We start from the raw sequence: 18,921 nt of genomic DNA, 5'->3' as shown, positions 1-18,921 counted from the left end.
TGCCTTATGGTTTTAGCTTGCTTAAATACTAAATAGTTTTGGATTCTTTCCAATTTAACAAATCAAGCAAAATACACCTCCTCTGGTTGCAGTTCAACGTGTCTTGATGGAATAGATAGTAGGGAAAACATATGAGTAGGAGTGGAGTGGAATTTCATGTCAAGGATGGTAACTTGGTGAGTACGTATAATATATTTGTGATCTCATTAACCAATGCAATGTATGTGTTTTTTCATTCCTCAAGAAGATAATCAACTTTTTTTCCCTGTTTTGACACATACCTAGGATAAAAAAAAGAATGTGGTATATATGATATAGGATATTAATCTATAAAAGTGTAGGTGGAGTTTTAATTGTGTGGTTCTTGTTGAGTAGAAGAATGTGGATTGATTTGTGTTGCTGTTGCAATGATGACTGCTGATTTTGTGTTTGTCGTTTCTATTTTTGATGAGCTTGACTTTGTGGTCGATTGCATACTCTGAAGCCTTTGTTACATGAAAGACATGAATATGGAACAATTGTTAGTGTCTCTTATGCGAGTATAATTGTTTGTTCTGTTCTTAACTAAAATGACAATTGATTTTCTTGTTATATTTGTAATCTAGCTAAAGTTTTTCCTAGTTACAATTTTGTTCGACACAAGATTTTATGATGTCGCAGCCTTCGGGACAAGTCTTGGCGTTTATTCCACTTTGATCTTTCTAATATTACTTGGACGAGCCATTATTGGTTATTCTTGGCTCACCATCTCCAAGAGTTTTCAATAAGATGTATGGATTCCCCGAGGATTACATACAAGGATCAGTGAGCAATCTCGGCATTCAACAACTTTTTCTTTACAAATTCAAGTGTAGTATATGTTCTTTCAAATGCATCGAAGTTCAGCTCGCTCATAACAGAGCAAAAGAAAACAAATGGCGGGCCTAGAGACGGGATAGAAATGCAAGTATTTGATGGTCACGAGCATGCTTACTCGCCTAAATTTTAGTTAGGTTATAATCAAAGTGGGTGGACTTATGAGAGGTGTTGTTTCTATTGCTTTAGCTTTTAGTCGTATGTTGTTGCTAGAGAAATAATATCATTGAAATGAGGCAAGTCCGATACTCATCATTTATGCAAGTTTTGTTTTAGTAAGTTAGTAACAACACTACTCAGTATCTTTGTCTCTACAAAGATACACACTCTGACGTACCATGGGATTCTGTTCAAAGCAACAATAGTGACAGATTACCCATTATTGTTGTACTCTTACTACATTGGTGCAGGTTTAGATCATCCGAATGACTGCTAGCCACCTCCTTGTTGCGTTTGCATTTTATTGGAAGGTTAGTCGTGTTGTGTGCACATTAGACTCTTCATTTGAATCATGTATTTATATTGGTTCTTAATCTCGAAAGTTGGCATTTGAAGCTTATATAGTTCTGCAATTCCCAATGTTTAGAGTGGTTTCTAAGTATTATTCACCCTTCCCAACCTAGGCAGTTGTGGAAGAAGGTTCTCGTTCCTATGGTGTCATGGGGATACTGTCACTAGTGGGACTTGTGGTATGAGCTTGCTCTCCGAAATTCTTAATATTGCTTAATTATTGTTAATGGTGTTATATCACTTTTTCCTGATGATGAGGTTTTTTTCAGTCCTTTGTAGTGTTCTTCTCTCTTGGAATTGGAGTTATTCCATGGGTTATAATGTTTGAGGTATGCTGTTTATATCAGAACTTCTGATTTCTCAAATTTTAATGGATCTCTTTCGAAAGCAAAGAAAAATATGGGTGCACACCTCCAGAGGTCCTATATTTCTTTCTATTCCTTAGATGATTGCCTCTCCATTCCTGGACTGCAACATTCTATTTTTATTTTGTTAGACACTTTAGTGTAGGACAGGATTTAAAGTGGTAATGTTTTATATTTTATCCTTAGCTCCAGTCACTTGGCTTTGTCCTCAGTAGAAATAAAATTGACAGTAGAGTGCATTATTCTTAATGTGACGTTGGCTCATTGCAGATACTCCCAATTAATATCAAGGGCCTCGCTGGTAGCATAGCCACACAGGCCAATTGGCTCGTATCTTGGTTGATAACTATGACATCAAACTTGCTTCATCAGATTACTTATTGTATCTACTTGCTGCGGCACATCTAAAATACTAAATAAGTTTTATTTGTGACAGGGACTTTTACCATTTACACAGTTGTGAGTGCTTTTACTGTTGTGTTTGTGGCACTGTGGGTACCTGAGACTAAAGGTAGAACTCTGGAGGAGATTCAATGGTCCTTCAGATAAGTTTCGCCTAGGAAGATTTTGGATCTCCATATTTATTCTACATTCCACTTGTGAATGCCCGTCCAGAAGCAAATTGTAGCATTATCTGGTGGAATCATGTTTTCTGAACTTGCAGAAGAGCTGGTTTTACCCTCATGAAAGGTTGTGCGACTCAATGAAAGACCAAATTGCATAAAGGTGATGAAGATAGGAATTTCAAAGCACAAATTGTTTTTTTCTCATTATGTTTTTATTATGCATTGTTTATTTTAAAAGCCTAGTTATTTATTGGCAATCAACAGCTTGAAAACATTGTAAATTTTGGAAAACCAATGTATAATATATTAAATTTTGAAATGTGTTATTTTAGTATGTTTGTGTAATTGATTTTATGATATGAGAATCATGTAGTATTAGTAGTGGTGTCGGGGAAAAAATAGGTTCTACCAAAAAAATTAATTATTTAAAAAAAAATACTTTAAACAAATACGACGGGGAATACTATCGTTATTTCCTAAACTTAAGACAAACATTTACGACGGTTTCAGTACGTTCTAGATTTGAAAATATGTAGTTCTAGGAAAAAGGAAATTTGCGACGGTTTTGGATGTCCTATAATTAACGACGGCTTTAAGTGTCGCACACCCGTCGCATTTCTAATTCGCTTTACCACGCATTTTTCCGTCGTTAATATTAACGACAGGGCTATTTTCGACGAACTCTAGGACACCATTTTCCGTCGTAAATCTCAATTTAGGACAGCAATTGTCGTCGTTTTTGGCTTTTTCTGGTGTAGTGAAGGTTGTAGCGAACAGAATAAATCTAGTCATTAATGACATTGTGTAGGCTAATCAATCAGCTTTTATTCCTGGCAGATCTATACATAACAACATTTTGCTTTCACATGAACTTCTCCGGGGGTATAATAGGAAGCATGGCACACCTAGATGCTCAATCAAATTGGATATCAAGAAAGCTTATGATACAGTAAGCTGGGATGCTATCTTAGCTATGATCAAGGTTTTTCACTTTCCTCCTTCAATGGCTAAATGGATAGAGATGTGCATTGCAACCCCTTCTTTCTCCGTCATGATCAATGGTGCCTCAGAAGGTTATTTTGCAGGCAAGAGAGGTATACGGCAAGGAGATCCTTTATCACCCTATCTGTTTGTTCTAGTGATAGAAATTCTCAGCTCGGTTATAATGCAGAACATCAACAACAAAGCCATCTCTCTTCATTCAAAATGTAATAGAGTGAGACTGTCACATCTAGCATTTGCGGATGATGTCCTCTTGTTTTGTAAGGGAGATTGTGACTCTGTCAATGCTGTTAAAGAGTGCTTAAAAACTTTTGGAGAAGCGATGGGGTTGAATATCAACAAGCACAAAACATCTTTATTAGCAGGAGGGTTAAATCATCAAAATGCTCTAGCTTTGACGAATATCTTAGGGGTGGAACTTGTGAAACCTCTGGTGAGATACTTAGGCATACCACTCATTTCAGCCAGATTGGGTATAAAGGAGTGCCAACCTCTTGTCAAGAAGATCACGAAAAAGATTACAAACTGGAAATCAAAGTTACTCTCTCATGCAGGTAGATTGCAGTTGATCAACTCAATTCTTATTTCTTTCCACACTTATTGGTCGAGAACCTTTATTTTCCCAGTAACTGTTCTTGAACAAGTGGAAAAGATATGTGCACAATTCCTATGGACTGGTACGACTATGAAGAAAAGCCATCACCAAGCATATTGGAGTACAGTCTGTCTCCCCAAGGAGGAGGGTGGCTTAAGAGTCATGAATCTACAGAGGTGGAATCTAGGAGCATATTGTGGATTAATTTTCAAACTGGTGACAAGAGAGGAGACCATTTGGGTTGATTGGACTTGGAAGCAACATATTAAAGACAAATTTTTCTGGTCCATGAGTATACCAAAAGACTGCTCATGGACTTGGAGGAATGTGTTGAACACTAGAGTGGTGGCAAAGAAGTTTATCAAGTATTCGATAGCAACTGGGGAAAACACTCTACTATGGCATGACATATGGTGTTCTCAATCTCCTTTGATCCAAGACATCGAAGCTTTGTGGAATTTTCCCCTAAACTCTAAAGTGAGTGTTCTCATGATTGATGGAAGCTGGAATGATGAAGTACAAGGGATACAATCTCCTACACTTAAGGGAAGCATAATGGCAGTGGAGATAAATCAGCACCTTAACGCTGACTTCATAGTCTGGACACCTCATCAGAGTGGAAATTTTACCTCCAACAGTGCTTACGCAGCTTTGTCTCCTGAGCGAGAGAAGAAAAGATGGTGTAAAATGGTGTGGGGACGATGGGTGATGCCACGACATTCCTTCATCACTTGGCAGCTATTTTCGAACAGTATGCCCACACAAGACAGGTTAGTCCACAAGAAAATTCTCACACAGTCGCCATGCTGTCTTTGTTCCTCCAGTAGGGAATTCTCTGCTCACCTATTCTTTGAGTGCCAAAACTCTAAAGATTTCTTCTTATGGGCATCTATACAAATAATATTAATGCAAATAGGGAATGGGAATCTTTGTTGAGATTGTGTAAAGTACCAGAAGTGGGTGAGATATAGAAGGTATTCTTTTGTGCTTCGGTCAACTTCATATGGAAGGAGGGGAATGACAGGAAGATTTGCCAAACTACTAAGCCAGTGGAGGCAGTGTTTCACAAGTTGGTTCGTGACTTAAGGAACTATCTCCAAGTACTAAGACCAAATGTCAGAGACACTGAGATGGTTAGAAACCTTTTCCTCAGGCTTAAAATAACCACTTAGTTTAAGCAGCAAGTGGAATCTAATTGCTCCTAGGACCCTCCTAGGGATAATAGAATCAAAGTGAATGTTGATGGGGCCTTCAACAAAAATGGGCCAAGCCATGGGGGGTGATGAGAGACAAAGATGGTTTAGTTGTTGCAGCCTTTACGGGGGGTGGAGGACATAGATCAGTGATATTCCAAGTGATAGGTTATATACTAAAAACATTACTTTTGTATTAACTCTAATTCTTTATATTTTGAATGAGAATCATATGGGCAAATGTTATGCATATTATATATGTTATTAGTTATATGCATGTGTCTAATACTTTATGTTGTAGATGATATGGTTTGTGTTGACACACAGAAGACCATATCATCAATACCTTATAAAGTATAAGTAAACGTTCACAACCTAAATGGATTTGGACAAACCATTGGTACGGTTATAGTATAATCTGGTATTAGTATATCTTGACTATAGGATTACACTAGTACACTTTGTGTGTATTGAACAGGACCAAGTGAGGTTGTTTCTCTTTATACTGACTATATAAGAGAACAAACAGCTCTGTTATTATGGATGCTTGTCCTCTTAATCCGGATATAATAACGGGCACTTACGTGCATTGTACATTGCTTTAAATCATCAATGAGTGAGATTTATTTGTGAATCAACAAACTCGATGGATTGGGTAATGACATTGTATGTAGGGTGTGCTGTTGATTATAGAAGGAATCCGTGACCCGCAGGAAGTCAGGTTAATGATGTCCCCTTGAGGAGCTCATAAGGATTGCCATGTAAACCCTGCAAGTAGATTTAATCCGGCATGACAATGAGGTTGAGTGGTACTACTCAAGGACATAAGAAGTTGATTAATGTAGTTGTCAGTAACTTGACTTAATCAACGGACATTCGATATCTTAAACATGGGGAGATCAACAAGCATATAATATGGAGCCCATAAATATTGACACATAATTTGGGATTAGGGCGGTAGTGCAACAATGGCCTTTAGTGGAATAAGCCATTTGTTGACGGACTTGGGCCGTGTGTTCTGGGCGAACATGGGAATCCCAAGCCCGTCAGGAGGCCCAACCCTAATTTCTCCCCATGGTCCTTGTTGTAGCCTATAAATAGAAACCCTTCTCTTCTTGCTGAATTCACTATTCATCTTGATTGAAAAGAGAGGCAAGAAAAGATAGATCCAAAATTAGTTCTAGCTTTGTGAGAAAGAAGGGGGTTGGTAGATCGTTGCCCACATAACATCTAATCTATTCAAAGGAATACAATAGAAAATCAGTAGGTGGTTGATGATTTCATAGCTATTGGATTCTCAGAGATATCAAGAAGCTGATCTAAAGGTAAATTTCTAACCAAATCGTGACACCCCTTATTCCGATGCACGTGGGTGTTTCGCTGTTTGTAGTAAATAATTCGACGAAACCATAACGGTTACTACACCAAGAACTTAAGGCGATAGATGCTTGCTTGGAGAGATGTGTGCTCAAGGGCTTTACAGAGGTTGAAATGGAATTAGATTCCGTGAGAGCTAATCAACATGATAGAGAAACCTCCCTGGTATTGTAGAGATGTGGTGGCTACAATTGAAAGGAAAAAGGTTAATTTTTGGTATATAATCTTTCCACTTGTCTTTAGGAAAGTAAATAGGGTAGTTGATTACCTTGGTGGACTAGTCCATAATCATAAGCTGAATATTGTACACTTTGCTAATCCTTTAGATTTTCCTTTACATAACATTGTAATTGAGGATGCAAGTGGAAAAATCTATGTAAGGAAAAATTGATCTAATACAGGTGGGGGTCTGCCTAACCCTAGCTTATTTGGGGGGGAAAAAATATGACCAAGAACAATACCCTGTTGAACCATAAAATGACATATCTCCCAATTCTTTCCTTATTCCTCTCTATCAGTGCAAGTTTCACATATTTTAACTTTCTCATGAACACATACATTAGATTCCCCACAACTGGGGTTTCATATGCTCTCTGTATCAGTTCCATGTACCTATCCTCCTTAGACCAGAAGTTAAAAAAAAATCTAAAACTACTTTTTTTCTTATGCCTCTAAGCCACCGAAAAAACTACCATAGTTGAATTATCTGATGTAGATATCGGGTTTAAGAACACTGCTTCATAATCATTATACTCATCTACCCATTCTGAATTCACCATCACTTTGTCAAGTTTACACCACACTCTTGCATCTAGTTGTTATTCCGTGTGAGAAAACTACCATTGTATCTCAAGTCTAGCTACCAACCCTGCTGTAGACACACACTCAGACAACTCTACAAATTGTTGCGATCTCATTGCTAGTCCTCCCACCTTTTCTTGTGAATTCAAAGTGGAATTGAAATCACCCATTACCAGCCATGGGACCCGTATACTGTTAGACATACTAATAATATCATTCCATGTTTCTCTTCTTCTCCTGTAGTATGTGCTAGCATATAAAATAGTCACCACACAAGTCTTCCTATTATTCAAAGCTAAATCCAAACTAATATATTGGAGCTTCCTTGTAATGTTTATAATTGTACACATAGTTGAGTCTACACAGACCCAAATCTTTTCTGCTTCACTCATCTCATAATTATGAATGACTTCCCATCCAGGGCATATTCTATTCATGATTACCCATATGTTCTTATCTTGTATTCTAGTAGCCCTATCAAACTGAGTTCATGTTTCCTTATTAATTCCTTCACTTTCATCTGTTTAAAAGCCATATTTAACCCCCTCATATTCCAATTTGTTGTATTCATCATTTAATTCGAGAGGTTGGTATAGTCTTTGACCTTAGATGGTCATTCATTCCTGTTTTTGGTGCTCCCCCTAAGGCATTTGTCCCACTTTTACTTGCCATAGTTGTGGGCTTGCTTGCCTTTCCTTGCTACGGTGCTCTCGGGCTCTCATGTTGTTTCTGTTTTCCCTTACTTCCCAGTTCTTTCCTTCCCTCTGATTGTACCTCTTCTACACCTTTTGTTTGTGTTCCCCCTCACTTCCCTGTGCAAGCACTATTCCTTCCATTGGTTCGGAAACCTTTGGCATGTTATGTTTAGGGCTTGCCCTCGCTATGTGTTTCTTTGATGGTGAGATCCATCCTTCATCTTTGCTCTCTGGCCCACCTTCTGGATCATTATGTTCTGCCTCATTTTCATGTTCATCAGTTTTTGTTTTCTCTTCCCCTTGTTATGGCTTCCTTATATCATCTTTCTTCTTCAGCCATACCTTAGCAGTCCCCTTGTTCTCTATTTCTGCTCTCAGGCATTTTAACTCCAAGTGTCCAAACACTTTGCATAGTTTGCATATTGGTGGCTTCCAGTTGTACTCTATTGGCATGCTCATTGCCCTTACTTCATCTATTATAATTGATACTTCCGACTGGAACTTGCAATCTACATCCACTTTAACACAGATTCATACGTATATGGTTCTTGTCATCTCCTCTATTGGCTTATCAGTGAACATTGGAAATCCTATTACACTTGCAACTTGATTGAACCCCCTTGAATCCCACATTTCTAATGGAAATTTTTTCATAATGATCCAAGTCGGTATTGTCTTGAGTTTTTCAGTTTCTGCCTCAACAAACAACTTCCATGGCCTCACCTCGAATAGCTGACTTGCAATGTGGAAACTCCCCATGTCCAGTACCGATTCTCGGTCTTCCTCATATTCAAACTTAAAGGTAAACATTGATTCACCATAAGTTTTCATGGTGAACCTATTCTTTAGACGCCATGCGCGCGTTACTACCTCTTTGACAAACATGAACCCTGGTTTCTTCCCAACAAAACTGCCCACCACCAGTTTATCATATTTCTTCCTTACATGATTAAACTCATTTGACTTGAAATGACCTACAACCTTCCCATCCACCATTGTTGGTTTGATGTATGTAAGGTTTTTCTTCCCCATTGATTTTCATCCAAGAATATCTACCCAAGATGTGTTTGGTTTTCCCCCAGATCCATTATTCTTGGAAATAGGCTCTGTATCCTCCCCGCCTTCCTTTCCTTCTGTCATTGCTACTGTGTGATCCTTATGTATCACTATTGCTTGACGGGTCTGTGCAAACTTGATCATATATAGTTGTCTCACCTTGTAGCAAGTCAGTATGAATCTTCAACATTCTATTATGTATAAACTTCTCAAGTGAGCCCTCTCCAAATCTACTCACCACCATAGCTTCCACCTCTTCCACATCATAATCAGTATTAGTACTACCCCCCTTCGAGCCTCCTTCTCCAGTGTTGCAAGGAGTAACCCTAATTGTCGAGTTCGCAGTTGCCATATTTTTTCCTAATTTCCTAATATTTTTGGTGAAAAGTCTGTTAAGCCCCTATGATGTAATCTCCCTTTAGTTGCCACCATTATTAGACTAATCTAAGCTATTCTCGGTAACAAAATAATTTCTTTCAATGTTTTTTCTTTCAATCTTTCAATGTTTGTGCTTTCAATGTTCTTTCAATGTTTGTGCTTTCAATCTTTCATTCAACAAGTATTTTCTACTGATTCTTCAATACAACTAGAGTTAAGAAAAGAAGTCCTAAAATCTAATAAACCTACCTTCCTTCCTTCTAAACTCCCATTCTTTCAAGCTCCAAATAATTTATGGTGAACCTCATCAAACAACTTTGAAATACTCAGCATTAGAACTACTTCAAGGGCCCCATAGCTTTTTTGAAATTTTTCCATACAAGTTGTGAGTAAACGCAATCAAAGAAAAAGTAAGCTGAACTTTCTTCATGAATGTCACACAGGCAACATTTCGAATTTCCAATCACCTTCTTAATCATCAACCAGTTCTGTGTTGGAAGAGCACTCGAAAAGAGTTGCCAAATAGTGAAAGAATGTTTAGGTACTGATAGTTTCCCCCAAACAATCTTAAACCATTTTACCTTCTTTCGCACATTCTTGAGGGTTGCATATGCTGAGGAGATAGAGAATGCTCCTGTACTAGTTGGAGTCCAAATGATATGGTCCTCAGTGATGTGGGAATTAATCTCCGTTCCCATAATCCATTTCTTAACTTCACACTCTGGTAAATCAGATATAGTTCTCAACTAATTACCGTCAGTTATCACTTCTGCAATCTTTGCTTCTTCTGGTACTACATGTTCAAGGAGGTTCCTAGCCTGTGCATTCTTGATAAGAGGGCCCGAGCACCATGGATCATGCCAGAAGCTAGTATCATTTCCATTTGCTATTCAGTGCCTAACAAACTTCCAAGAAATTTCTCGATCTAGAGATAGAGTTCACTTTTGATTCTATATGGAAGGGATCAAAAGTTAACTTTTGGAGTTGATTTGTCTATGAATCAACTAAAAGATGATAACTTGTTATGAATCTACTAACATTAATGGAGGATTTGAAATCAATAGGCGGATTTAAACTCTCCTTTTCTTTCTTTCTTCTTTCAATTCTTCTCATTTTATTTTATTATTTTCATAGTAATAAGTAGTTTAGTAATCCAAGTAAAAATCCTTCTCTCTTCCCCTATTGATTTGACTCTAACTTGATCTCCATTCCACATGTTTTGAGGTGGGTACAAAATCCTTACTCTAGCTATAACACAACGAAGATTTAAGAGAGTAATTAAGGTATTGATTGTAACCGAGTTGAGTGTGTGTTGTGTTTTTGCATTGCATACATACAATTTGATTGTTAAACATCATATCAGATTTCTCACAGATTATTCCTCATGTTGTTGAGGTTTGAACAATCATTTTTCATTGTCCAATGGGGGTATGAACACTTATTGTTCATAACCCAAACAATTGTGCACACAGAATTGGTCATATACCAGCAACAGGTAGGAAATACTAATAAAAAATATTTACTTGGGTAATCAAGTTCTCTATCAAACAAAAGGTCTTCTAATATAGTAGTATGTAACACAATCTTGGTAACATCACTCCATGTAGGTGTGCTTCAAAAACCATATATAAGAAATTACTATCAGTTAAAAACCATCTCATAGTAAATTTGTTTAACTTACACTGAAGCCGAGACTTACCTTTTAATTTATCTGCCTTTTTGAAAAAATTGTCGATAAGTTTTCTTTGGCTTTCATTGAACCTAATATAGTATGGACACTCTCGAGGATCTAGTAGTGGTCCACTGTCTATATCATCTTTATTTGCTTTTTTAGACTTCCCATCGGTGAAATCCTTGGCCAACTTCTTCCTTTTCCTGCTTTTATTATTTTTCAATTTTTTTACAAGTGAATTGACTTTATTTTCTTTCTTTCCTCCCTTAGCTTCATCTTCCTCTTCCTTTTCCATTTTTTCCTTGTTTGGAGTTGACTGAGTTAAACCTAACTCAAATGATGGACCTCCAAAATCTTTTCTGTTGTTGTTGTTGCATCTTGTCCCTTTCCTCCCTCAAGATTTGCAGTTGAGCTTCAAGTGATATCACAGTCAAGTTATTATTCTGGATTTCGGCTTTTAGGCCCTCCTCCGATGCCCTTGAGCAGAGAAGCTCTTTTTCTGTATTAGTTAACTTCTCCCTTAAATCTTCGTTCTCTTATGTCAAGAACGTGACCTCATTGATTCCCTCCATAGGCTGGACTATCACTTCATGGTATGTGACTAAACCAATGTATATGTTATAAAGTAAGGTCCTTTCTGCCTCCTATGCCGCTTCAGCATTAACAATAACCTGAGTAAGTAAATTGAAAAAACTACATAAGATATCCCAATCTAAATGTAAAATTTAGAACAACTATGTGTGATTATGTATAAACAATTATTGTTCATACCTTCAGTGTGTATGAACAATCAATGTTCATACCCCAAATAAGTATAAATAATCATTGTTCATACTCCATTTTTAATACTTCTAATAGAGTATGAACAACCCCTATTCATACCTATAGTGGTGTATTTATACACTTCTTATAGGTTGAAAACTACCTGATATGCTTTTATCTTTTTCATTGCTGTCTTCTGGAATGCTTCCATCAATGTCTTCAAATTCCATCTCGCATACCTTGGGAATTTTGTTTCGTTGTTTTCCACCTTCTAGACTAGTGTGGTGTGTTCACACATCAAAAACTGCAATGCGCATGATGAAACCCATATTAGTATACAAAACATTGAAACAATAATTGTTCACAACACAATAACAGATATGAACAAAATAAAAAACTATTCACAATGATTTTAGTTATGAACAATGATTGTTCATACCCTAATAATATGTATGAACAAACATTATTGTTCATATACCAATAATAGGCATCTACTGTGATTTCATATATGAACAATTAATGTTCATACTCTACCAATTGTTATACAAACATACAAACTAACACACATAAATTAAGGAGATGCAGTTGAAATAGTATACCATAAACATTATTGTGCATCCATTGATCATATGTTTCTTCGTGGCTTTGTGTTCTCTGGCTGCGGCAATCAAGTCGTCATGTATGATATTTGGCCAAGACAACTTTCTTAATGATTCCAAGTTTTACAACCTTGATCAAGTTCCAAAATGCTCCTTAATTTGCATTAGTGAAGAAGCAAGTGGTCAACATGTAAAAAGACATCACCCGTGCAACATCTTCTACTGCATGTTCCTCTTTTGTCTCATTCAAGGTCTGCACTATTGCATTAGTAACATCAGCCTTGGTGATTATTCTTTTCAACCTACCACCAAAGTACCTTGTTATGAATCTTGTTTTTTCTATCTTTGTCACCGATTTTCTCGGTTGGATTGCAAATGTCTCTGTTACAAGCAGCCCAAACATTAGTCTGATCTCCTCTAAAGTCAACTTAACATGTTTCTTATCGACATAAGTGTCCAAGAGATAAAAAATTTCTTTGTTGGGCTTGTGTTTATTTTCTTCTACAATCTTTAGCTTGTTGTAGATTGCATCAAACATGAACTAGAACGACGTCTTCTTCATTTCCTTGACATGTGTTTTATTATTATTATTATTATTATTTTGAAATCTTCTTTTTCTTGAGTTCTTCTACAAGAGTTATCATGAAAGAGAAGCTACTTCGCAGCTGAGGTGGTAGTGGCTAGGTCAATACTATGCCACCACTTCCTTCCCCTCCTTTTCCTTCTCCCACTCTTTCTTCGATCTCTTCCTCTTCATTCTCTACTTCTATATTCTTCTTAGAAACTGGTTTCTTTGGGATTGAAGGCTTCCTTTTCTTAGGAACAGTTTCCTTTTCATTTTTCCTTGGCTCTCCCTTCATTTTCTTAACATATGGTTTCTTGGGAGAAGATTTTGTGGGGGTGTTGTTTGATGTTGACTTTTGTCCCTTAGATGCAGATCTCAAACATAATGTTTTACTTTGTGTTTCAAATCTTAAAACCAGAGTTCTTTTCACTTCCATTGGGGTCTTATCCTTGTCATCCTTGTTATTATTCTTTGTATTGTTTTTCTTCTTTTTTAGTAAGTGCTGCAAATAAATGAAGGTCAGATATCGAAATTAAAAGATTAGCAAAGTATAAACATAACTTTGTTGATGCAAACATACACTAATAGGAATGAACATTCATTGTTCAGTATGAACACTGATTGTTCATAGTCCAATAGGTTTTCTCAGTTATCATTTGTCATGTTGTTTAGATATGAACAATCGTTGTTCATAGTCCAAAGAAGTGTGTTTACTAACTTATGTTTTTTACTTAAACAATAGTATGAACAATGATTGTTCATACATATTTCCTATCATGCAATAGTGCAAATCCTAACATGGAAAACAGAGGTATATATGGACAATCATTGTTCATACCATTTTCTTGCAAAAAAATAAAAATTAAAAAATAAAAATTAAAAAAATAAAAAAATCACGAATGTAATGGTACCTTTATTGGTACCTCTTCTTCTTCTTCTCCGGCCTCTTGTTGTTATTCTTTTTCATCTTCTTTTCCTCCTTTATCTCGAGCATCATCATCTGTTTCTATTTTCTCATCATCTTGGATCTCATCTTCAACTTCTTTTTTTCTCTCCTCCTCCATGTTCTTCCATAGTATCTTTCAGAATATTGTCTATTGACATTTGATATTTCTTGCAATGATTGTTCATACCCAATGATTGTTCATAAATTGGCCAGTATGAACAATGGTATATGTTCATGCCTCCATCTGAAAGGTTCAGTTACGTGTTACGTTTCCACCTCCATTTGAAAAGACACAATTGCCCTCATTTATGTGTGCCCCATCTGAACGGTTCGGTTGCGTGTTCACCTCCATAATTTACTTGTTCACCATCAAATACGGTTTCACATCATTTCAGTTTCACATATTTCAAAAAGAGAAAAAAAGAGTTCAAAAAAAGGAAAACTGCAAAAACCAAAACCTAGATTTCTTCTAAAATTTTCTTGAAAATCAATCCAAAAATAGATCAAAATGTCAAATTCACCATTTCCAACCGACAAAACTTGTGCAACACCGAAAATTGCACGAACCCTAGAGTTAAGAAACAAGTTTATTGTTAAGAACACAACCAATTGTTTATATTCCAATAGGTCTTCTCAGTTATCGTCATACATTATGTTGAGCTATCCATGTGGGGTATGTTCGGTTCATACCCAAATATGTGTTTCTTACTGATCGTCATTCATTATGTTGAGCTATAAACAATGATTGTTCATACTATATATACACTGGGTCGTTTATGTACATTGGGCCAGTTGTTTTTTATTTTCCATCAGGGTATACTTGACCTTTCATCTAACTGAGCCGTTTTTTATTTCGTGTCCAGGGCAAACTTGAACTTTTTGCATCCTTGTCCTTGTCGTTGAGAGTGATTATTAAAAAAGCTTGGTTTTGGGAGTGATTATTTCATCCGTTTTGTCATTAAGAGTACGGGTGGCAATGGGTCGTGTTGGGTCGGGTTCGAGTCGTGTCATATTTGGGTCACGTGTTAGGAGAGCAAACCCAAACCCAACCCCATTACTATTTATTTGACGGGTTCGGTAGGTCAACCCTTAAATGACCAAAAACCCTTTAATTTTGTGTCGAGTTAGTGGGTTGTGTACAAAACTGCCACCCCTATTTTAGAGTCACTCCTTGCTAATCAAAAACCAAAAAATTAGTTTAAGGGACTCGATTAAGAATTGTTTTGACTCCAAAGTCAGAGGCATAATATTTTTAATTCCTACACCGAAACCATAATTTGACACATGATAACCCATTTTCAAATGTAATTGACAAAAATACCCTCTTTCAATTATTTGCACCTACTAAACAACTATATTTCCTCTCCCATAATCTCTAAAAATTTCATAAATTTTAAAATGCATTTGAAAGTAAACATTTAGTATTGCTTTTTAACTCAACATTTTAATATTCATTAAGTTATTTTGATCTCAATGTTTTACAATCCATTTTAAAATGTTAGAATTCAATTATAACCAACCACCTACTTTGCATTTTAAAATGCATATGCTGTATCACAAATTAAACTAGCTTGTCGACACTAGACCCTAAGCCTAAACCCTCAACATCTACACACTAAACCCTAAATCCCTATAAACTAGACCCTAAGACTGAACCCTAAAAACTTCTAGACACTAAACCATAAGTGTGTAAACCCTAAACCTCAAGACATCGAATCTTAAACCCCTATAAACTAGACCCTAAACCTTTAGACACTAAATCCTAAACCAACTCATTGCATTTCATAGTAGTTGGTCGAAACTACTAAATAATAAAATGCATTTTGTGTATGCATTTTAAAATGCATATCATTATGCATATACATTTTAAAATGCATTAGTATTTTAAAATAAGTTTACTACGTTAGTGATTTATATTTGTGCATATGCATTTAAAAATGTAGAATAGGTGGTTGTAATTGAATTATATTGTTTTTAGTGAAAATATTTAATTTGGTAGTTATATAAGGGTAAAAAAGAGAATAAAATAGTTACAAATCTCAATAACTAAATTGTCCACTCCCAAAAAGCATGGGTAGTTATAATAGATAACACCTTTTAATCTTGTTTTTTTCCTTGTACAAGTAGTTTTCACTATATAAAAAAAGTAAGTAGTAGTAAATCTATAAAATAATATTCCTCAATTTTTTAAGCATAAATTTTTCTAAAAGAGGCTCCCTGACCCAATTTATGTTCCGTTAGTGTAGGGCGTTAAACTCCCCTAAATTGAAAACCTTATATCTTCCAATTAACTCCCCTCGAAATGGTAACTCTAATCTTCATTCCTCCTCAACAATCTCTCTTCCTCAATGGTAAAGAAGAACCGCTCATTTTTCTATGGTACATTTTCTCTATGCTTTCCGTAGTATTTTTCTTTCTTTTTGCAATTTGTTTTGCAATTTATTTTTCATTCATTTTTTTTTATGATTGTTGAATCAAATGCCCATGTGATGGATTCAAATTAGATATTATGAAGTTCAAAACTTTTCCCTTGAGATTATGCACTTCATGTATAATGGTGGCTTACTGGGTATAAGTTTTCATTTTGGGATTTAGGGCACACACCATAGCTTCTACAATCCCACAACAAACACAAAGGAACTCCCACAATAAGTAGAACACAATATTTGATTACAACTAACAATTCATAAGAAACTCGCACAAACACTGGGAAAATAAAGGAAGACACTTGTGGATCTTCAATCTCAAAGGGCAAGTGAACGGAGATGAACTTGTGTTGAGAGGATAAACAATGGCCAGAGAGATCTTCCATGCATATCGATAGAATAAGTACATGCATGAATTGTATGAGGATAAAATAGCAAATGTGTTAGCAGGCGTTATAAGCTCTACTGGCGTTATAACCTTCAAACAAAAGAATAAGTTGCAGTGCCTTTTGAGTTTGGAGACATTCAAACTCCATATGACTGCAACTAATTTTAGAGTACGTAAAGGAGGATTTTACATAATTAATAATTAAGAGTTACATACATACATCAATTATGCATACACCGATTGAATTACCCTTAATTTCTTGAACAATGAGCTCCGTCGACTTTAGTTTATGTAGTAGTAGCTGCAGTGATCTTATGGATTAATATACAAAAGAGAATTTGTCTCTACCAGAATATACCAAATGACTGCTCCTGCTCCTATAGATAGAAAGCAGGCAATCCCACATGCGCAAAATACATTAAGGACTTCTTGAAACTTCACAATTTGTTTACCACATCCAAAATAAGTACACCCTATTTTACCAAATGTATTATAAAACAAATTGATTTCCAAGCTTGGCCAATGTCAAAAACTATCATGTGGAAACACATAGACCCTAACAAAACATTGTTGTCCAAACGTCACATAACCATACTTTTAAATTCAAGTTTGTCTTTTTCAATGGCACCTTTGCTCCCCATCAAAGTTGATGATAAATTTAGCTAGATATAGTGACAAAATCTCTATAAAATAGAAACATATGCTGAGAATTGTGGAAGACCTAAATGGAAGTGCAGTTTGACATGCTAGTCTATCAAGGGTCCGTCTAAAGGGTCATTAAGTGCCAATCCTTTGTTCATTTGTTAAGTCCTTATAGACAAAAAGGATTCCAATTTCATTTTTATTTTTTCATAATGTACAAACATGTTTAGTAGAGACACAATTTCAATAAGCTCTAAAGTATTGAAGGAAAAAGAAAAATCACAAATGCATAAATGAAGATTCGGAAAAACCTCAGCATTCGTTCATTAAAACTTTTTTTTTTTTTTTGCTAAAGGTGAGCAGTAAATTATATTAAGAAAGAAGAAAGAAAGATACAAAATGAAGTGAAAAATGAAAAAAAGAATGAGTGTTTCTTCATCAAAAGGATTGCATCATTCGTTCATTAAAACCATATAGCCAAAAAGATGAAGGAAAAAAATATCCAAAAAACTCTCCTAAAAATATAAAATGAAGAACATATTCCTCATTTTAAAAGAAAACATTTGAATAATGATGATGAAAACAGTTTGAAGACTTACTCAAGTTCTGATCTTACATAGAGAATATTTAGGTCAATACATAAAATTTACAGTATATATACAAAGCCAAGGATCCGGAGTTCCCACTCTCGAGTTGCTTATATAAAAAGGGTCTTGTATTGGGCGCTACACAGATTGGATTAGGCAGCCTCCAGCACAAGCCCAAACAGCGAAGCCCAACAAAAAGCCCAGTAAACCCCCCACCTAAATCGCAAAACCGGGAAAACCAATCTAACCAGCATCATCTCCCTCGCGCACTCACCAAAAAACCCTTCGAAACCCTAACGAAAAAAACTCATATCCAAACCTTTTAATCAATACATACTCCATGCTGAAAAGATGTAAGAATTTGCTTTAATTGATACATACTCCATGCTTCTGTATTGTTTCAATCTATATATCAATCTCTTAATAGCTCAATGAAAACGTTAACATAAAAGTTGATAGTCAATCATTTATGAGGATGAACTGGAAACACGATTTTGATTTTAAGCATCACTCACCTAACCTTTGTTTTTTATTCTTGTATTCGCCCATGTTTAGTATCTTTTCCCTATTCTCATTAAAGGCTGTATTGTGTTCTCCAATTTCAGTCACAAGGGAAGAATAATAGAAAAGTTTGCGAAAACTAGAGGCAGGTCATGAAGCACAAGTCCTCATCATTCTAGGTAATCACCTTAGTTGAACGTATCGTAATACTTTCTCTAAACTTTTGTTTCTTAAGGAAGATGTTGAACTAAACCTTCATACCCCCTAACATCTTTACGAGCTTGATTTCAGTTCATAATGTGGTAAGCAGGATTTTTTATTTTTATTTTGATTTACTTGATTTTATTTATGTGCCAAGTGATGAATTGTTCACGATGTGGTGAATTTATTTCAGTTCACGATGCGGTGAATTGATTTTTCTTCTCTCGATTAACATAACG

General features: G+C 35.8%; 1 protein-coding gene across 1 annotated transcript; it reads left to right on the top strand.

Annotated features, from left to right (window-relative positions):
* The first annotated feature begins 1,280 nt into the window (after positions 1–1,280).
* On the top strand, positions 1,281–8,569 carry LOC147515992 (uncharacterized). Its single transcript, XM_086593127.1, has 8 exons — positions 1,281–1,325; positions 1,479–1,544; positions 1,635–1,694; positions 2,001–2,031; positions 2,167–2,225; positions 2,346–2,402; positions 3,105–4,663; positions 8,338–8,569. Exons 1-8 carry the CDS (start codon positions 1,281–1,283, stop codon positions 8,567–8,569), a joined length of 2,109 nt encoding a protein of 702 aa, XP_086449253.1.
* Positions 8,570–18,921: the final 10,352 nt, after the last annotated feature.

The sequence above is a fragment of the Coptis chinensis genome, chromosome 2 (assembly GCF_015680905.1).
Source record: "Coptis chinensis isolate HL-2020 chromosome 2, ASM1568090v1, whole genome shotgun sequence".
Taxonomy (NCBI): domain Eukaryota; kingdom Viridiplantae; phylum Streptophyta; class Magnoliopsida; order Ranunculales; family Ranunculaceae; genus Coptis; species Coptis chinensis.
The sequence above is the reverse complement of the archived record's forward strand: the minus strand, read 5'-3'. Positions and strand labels throughout refer to the sequence as shown.